The sequence below is a fragment of the Pygoscelis adeliae genome, unplaced genomic scaffold (assembly GCF_000699105.1).
Source record: "Pygoscelis adeliae isolate BGI_AS28 unplaced genomic scaffold, ASM69910v1 Scaffold286, whole genome shotgun sequence".
In the NCBI taxonomy this organism is placed as follows: Eukaryota; Metazoa; Chordata; class Aves; order Sphenisciformes; family Spheniscidae; genus Pygoscelis; species Pygoscelis adeliae.
Genome location: NW_008825076.1, coordinates 1,506,653 through 1,512,652, shown reverse-complemented (window position 1 = coordinate 1,512,652; position 6,000 = coordinate 1,506,653). Strand labels below are relative to the sequence as shown.

Below are 6,000 nucleotides of genomic sequence, written 5' to 3'. Positions count from 1 at the left end.
AGGTAAACCTTGACGTTTCTGTGAAACTGGTATTGTTTTATACTAGAGGAGAATGAGAAAGAAAATTGTAATAGAGTAGAATTGAAATGGGGAATTGCACCTGTAGCTAGACTTTTCTTCACTGCATAAATACTAATTCTTGAGCTACTTTGCTGTAGAGCTCCAACTTCTGTAGCTCTGACTTTTCTAGCTGGGCAGACCGTATAGCTTACTCGTAGCAAGGGAAATCTGTAAGTTGCAGGGTCCTTTCTCTAGCATGTGACCATCCTGCACTACCTGGGAGCTTTGGATTCACAGCTCACACACACATGTGCAAATGCAAGTGAGTTCCTGCCTATTTCTGATAGGTCTCAAGAAAAGAGGAGACTCACATACGACCATTTTATCCAGTTCAGAGCCCAATCACTTTCTATTCCCAAGAAGCCCTTGAAAGAGTCTGGAAGTGAGCTGGGAGCTGGAGATGTTGTCTTAGCAAGCATCATATGTTTCTTGAGTTCACTGAGCAGGCGCCACAGTGCTGGTGTGGTAGAGGAGAAAGTAATGGGCACTACTATCTTGGGAGAGGTCTGCCATCAAGTTTAAACACAGTTTAAACACCCTTATATGTGAGGTAGATTCAGATGCAAGTTAAAAGACTGATAAGAACATATCTATTTCAGGAGATCATTGTCTAAGTGATATGAATATGCCCTGCATTAGTGGATCAAGTATCAGCTTTACTTTGTTTATGGAAACCATTAACCAAAAAATACTGTTCTTTATGTTCATGCTTTTGCAACATTACTGTTATCTCCAGATTCCCACCTCACTAAATGCCATCACAGTCCTTACTGTACTGGGATTATTCTAATGCTGTTTGGACTTGGTAGTCGGATTGGTGCGAACTCTTTGTTCTGAGATCCTTGTTTACTGCCAGTGGCTCCAGGCCCATCTTTTTCTTCCTTTGAACACTGGCAGAATGCAGGAGCAGGAGAAAAACTTGGGTCAGAAACTAGAAAAGTAGAATTGCTGGAAAAGATCCAGAGGTCCATTGTATGGGAAAATTCTTCCTGTGGTTCACACAAACTTCACTGTCTCACTGTTGTCTTGTCTCCCAGGAGACCAATCTGTGTTTGTCTGAATGTCCAGAAGTAATATTTAAAGCACCATGGTCCCTCAAAATTATTCCTCTATGCATCCAGTGCCAGAGGCTAGAGTGTCAGGTTAGTATGATTATCCTCACAGAGAGTTGTTGGATAAAGGGAAGCAGTTAAAAGGTGGTACACTTTGTGGGCTTTTTTAATTGTGATTTGCAAAGCACTCAGAGATCAGTTTCATGTAAGTTGGTGGGAACTGCCATTGTTCAGGTATTTTTAATTTTCCACCTTATCAAGACAAGACAGTTTGAGGAAACAGATTGACTAGTATGTCTCTCCCACTTTTTTTCTGTGAGTTCAAGGCACTTCTGTTAAAATGCCAAAACTCACAACGGCAATATGTTAGCTGTGAAATGAGGGATTTAAAGTTCTTTGATTCTGTTTTCCGTTAATGTAATAGTCATTTATTAGTATTCACTAAAGAGACAGAACAAACAAGCAAACCTTGCACATGGACTATTTACTAGTGGTTAATTGTAATCCCTAATTGGTCCTTCCAGTCACTCCATAATTTGGTAACTGAAATATTTGCAACAGGGATAATTTTACTATTGGTATTAGTGTAGATCTGAAATTAGCCTCTGTCAAAATGCAGTCCCATCTCAAAAAGTAAACAATCTGAAATGAACAGCAATGAATAAGTGCTGAATAAGAAATCTCCTACTTAGAGGGCACAGATTTTTGTCAAATGAGTAGTAGTCATGCTAAAGTTATGAGTTGCCCTTGTTTTCACAAATAAATTAGCAGTCCCCTGAATGTTTGTAAAGAAGATCCCACAAATAGCAGTACAGTAAATGCATTACACTTCTCCACAAACACATTTGTGCCTGACTTCTGTGTTACTCTGTGTTTAACAATTGTGAGCAGCTGGAATCCTGAGGCTTTGCTGTCTGTGGAACATCACTACTTGCCTCTTTACACTCATGATAGGGCATTGATCCTTCCCATCACCCGATCCCACCATAGGAAATTTAATGGAATTTCCTCAGCACTGGCTTTTGAAGCATGCTTTTCTACTGCCATGAAATCCTAGCTGTTTAATGGACAGCTTCCCTCACCCCCTTCATCTAAGTTTGCTCTACCACTGGAGAGCTTGCCCCTGAAAACAGAAAACAACAGAAGCTTTGGCAAATACATCATTAGAAATGCCAAGGAAAAAAGTGCTTTCAGTCTGAAAAAATGCACTTCAAACAAAATTTAATACTCATTTATTTGTGCAATTGTTTCTCATAGAAGGACATAAATCTTGAGAAACTGAAAAAATATACAACATTCTTTGCATAGTTGAAGAGAATTTAGATTTTGGATTGACTCCAAGCATTGTGACTTGGTTACTGCAGTGTGCCGTTAACTTGTGATCAGCACCTCTACTTGTTAGCCCAAGCCAGCCACAACACAAATTAAAGCCGGTAGCCTGGAGCTGAGTATCAGACAAGGGTAGTTGCCTGTAGAGATGGGCCTCCATCAAAGTGGCCTAAGAGGTTTAACGCACACACAATGCTAGAGTCCCCAGAAGACTCCGGTGTATCACTTACCTCATCTCAACAGAAAAGCATTTCCAGTGATTTCTGAAGATGATGCCTGTGTACGTTCTATGTAGCATTCTCAAAACTGTTGTGCTGGATTGGAGATCTGGACTGTAAGTCTAAACCTCATCAACTTTCCAGACCTGTGATATCTCCTACATTCCCCCACGGTATCCCCTATTTCTTACTTTCAGTAGTGTGTTGCGGTAGTTGCAGGAGAGAGTAGTTGCCGTGTCTCACTGCAGTTCACAGCCAGGGTTGTGGCATGTCCTGGAATTCAGCTCCTGCAGGGGCCTGAGTACTGTAGCATATTTGATGAAAGCCAGTGGTTTGAGTACAGAAGTCAGGGCTACCTGGGTTTTAATTTAACTTCTCACATGAACTCACTGTGTGGCCTGAGCAAGACCTTAAGTCACTCCATGCGTCAGTTTACCATCTGGAAATTAGGATGCTAAATCTCATCTATCCACAGGGCTTTGCTACTGCTGTTACATCTAGAATCAGCTTTGAAAATGAAAGTGTCCTTATAATTCAGCACTTCAGATACCAAGTTTTTAGGTAATAGGTAGTATTATCATTTGAGTTCACGTCTTCTCCATTTTAAACCAGCCAATCCAATAAACATAGCATTCACCTTAAAATTTTTATAAAACTATAGAACATATTTCTCCTGTTCTAACTATGAATAAATAATAGTAATTTGTATTACTCAAATAAAGCCATACTTGGTCCTTGATAAAAATCTTTTCCATCTTTGATCATTCCAGGAGAATTATTTTTGTGTGTTGTGGTAATACAAAATGACCTAATTCTGCAAATTTTCAGCAGAGAGAGAGCAAAAAAGAGATTTCCCTTTGTTCTTCATTATACTAGTGTACCACAGTCTATTGTAGCTTGAGAATTCAGATCATTGATTTAAAACACCCCTGGGAAGAGAGCCACTAATGAAAGCCCATCCTGTAGGGATTTCTGATCTCCCAAGGAGACAGGCTGGCAAGTCAGTAACAGGAGGCATCCGTCGTCCAGGTGTATGTGGCCAGATAAGGGCTTTGAGTGGATTTTGGATACTAAAAATTACAGTGAACTCTGAAGTGAAAAACATCCTTTAGGCTGTAAATCTTTCACTGTTCAGAATGAACGGTTCAGTTTCAGTGCTCAATTTCAAAGCTCACAAACCAGAAGAAACTCTGAGTCATTTTGTATATATTAAGCCTATTTTGCTAATGTGGCAAAACACACCTTTAAATATAAAAGCAGTAGGGGTGGCTTAGATTCTGGAGCTTCTCATTGGAAAGAAACTTTGTCTTTTCAAATTTTGCTTTAGTGCCCCAGAGCTTGGAACTTTTGAAAGGCTGGGGAGACTGGAACTACCTCGGAGATGAGGTGGCAGGAAAATAGCTCTCTTCAAATGAATGCTGCTGAGGACCACAGAAACCTCATCAGTTTTGTGAAGCATTCAGACTTGACATTATCTGATAAGTCACTGCTCCTTAAGAAATCCTTAACCAAGTCAGACTGTTCAAGTGTGTCCAACAGAGAAGAGTTTATACTGGAGAGCTGTAGGGAAGGCTGTGAGAGAAGGATGTGCATAGAATCATAGAATAGTTTGGGTGGACCCTAGTTTAGGAAATGGTGGTTGATCTGCCTGTGCTGCCTCGTCTGCTGCTGATGTCCCCAGGAGTTTAGGCTGAGAGTTCCTGCTTCTGCATGAACAGTAGGAGCAGCCTGGGGAGGCTGCCAAGAGTGAAATGGATCCAGTTCCTTCACCTCCTTCACTGGGGGGAATCTTAGTGCCCAACCCAAGGCCCTTCGTGTGTATGCAGTTTGAGGGATCAGCAAATGTGGTGGGTAAACCAGACACTATACCCTGTACATTAAAGTCATGCTCTCATGACATTAGCCTGATGGAATGCTGGAAGCTACTGCATAGCTGAGCATCAAGCTGCTTCACATCTCTGTCGTCTTCATTCTCCTGGAAATCTGTCAAATCTCCCTTCATAGACTCTGAGCATCCCCATGCCACAAGCGTTTTCTGACTCCATAATCCTCCTTGTACAGGAAGGGAGAGAAATGGAGAGGTACTACACGAGCATCATGACCCACATGCCAAAAATGCTTCATGAATGTGACAGGTACAGGTGTAACAGACCATTCTTTGCATAGTTTTTCTTCTCCCCACTCTTCGCGCCCCAATCTCTGCCAAAATTCTCTTTGGTTATGTTCCGACTACATTTGCCCTCTGGTTTTGATTAAACATGTTTATTTCTCATATAGTCTCATTTTTTAACGTGGTTGTCTTTCAAGATTAAACAGCGGCTGCCTTACGTTCAAAAACCTGATTGGATTTCAGGGGAACAGAAATAATTCTTGTAGATGGCAAGTTAGTTAATTGCTTTGGACTCCTTAGGGATGAATGGTGTTCAGCTGTGGAATTGCAAGGTATTACTACTTTATAATGAAGAATGAATCATAGCCTTCTCCAAGTATCGCATATTGAATATTATCCATAGTCTGCCTTTTCATAAGAGAATGTCCCCAGTACAGGAGTGTCAGTATACATAATGTGAGATTTCTTTCTTTACAACATGGTGATAAAGTTCCTAATGTTGATGCGCTTGGGGTTTCTTAAAAGTATTTTGGTTCTTTGCTTTCAAACAATACATTTTTGCAGTACTAATGAACAGAGAAAGGTAGGTTATTAAAAATGATAGCTTATAAAAGATCTTCATGCATAGTAATGGTAGCTGCACCCAAGAGATCATGTAAGTTCGCGTAGCTGCTGGCTTCTTAAGTTTGGCGAATCAAAGCCTCCAAATTTTTAAATATCTTTTCACATATGCTTTCAAAATCCAACAAAAGAAACTGAACAGTCCCTTCAAATGTATAATGAGAATTGGATGGGAGAGCTATCCTAGAAATTTTCTATTTAATCCCAAATGTGAAGTGATAAAAGTAAATATTGTGTTGGGCTGAAACTCATTACATTTGCAACACTAAAAATCGAACCAGTGATATACCCAATTTTCTAAGCTGTCCTTTTATTAAACTTGCATAAATAGCATTGCTTCTGAAAATATTTTGTTAGAAATATCCAAGAATGGCAGGCTTACCTTTCAGTGTTTTTAGTTGCCTGTCCATCATTTCATCTGAACATCATCCGATGAGGATTTTTTCCCTGCAGATATATTATGTCATGCATTATTGTAACATGGCTGTATGGCTCCTGCAGGAAAGGATGATTCTATGTCTTTAATTTTTTTCTAAGGGGAATTCCTGTAAAAGGATAAAGCTTATATGCTGACGACATTGACTTCAATAGAAAAAGGAGAGTATTTTTA

At 40.0% G+C, this 6,000-nt stretch overlaps 1 protein-coding gene across 1 annotated transcript in view; it reads left to right on the top strand.

Moving 5' to 3' along the window:
• PREX1 (phosphatidylinositol-3,4,5-trisphosphate-dependent Rac exchange factor 1) overlaps positions 1 to 6,000 on the top strand; it is a gene marked incomplete at its 5' end in the record, with an annotated part of 105,451 nt that overhangs the window by 65,490 nt on the left and 33,961 nt on the right. The window contains 1 exon segment of the mRNA XM_009326842.1: positions 917 to 1,032. Coding sequence (XP_009325117.1) covers positions 917 to 1,032 — 116 coding nt within the window.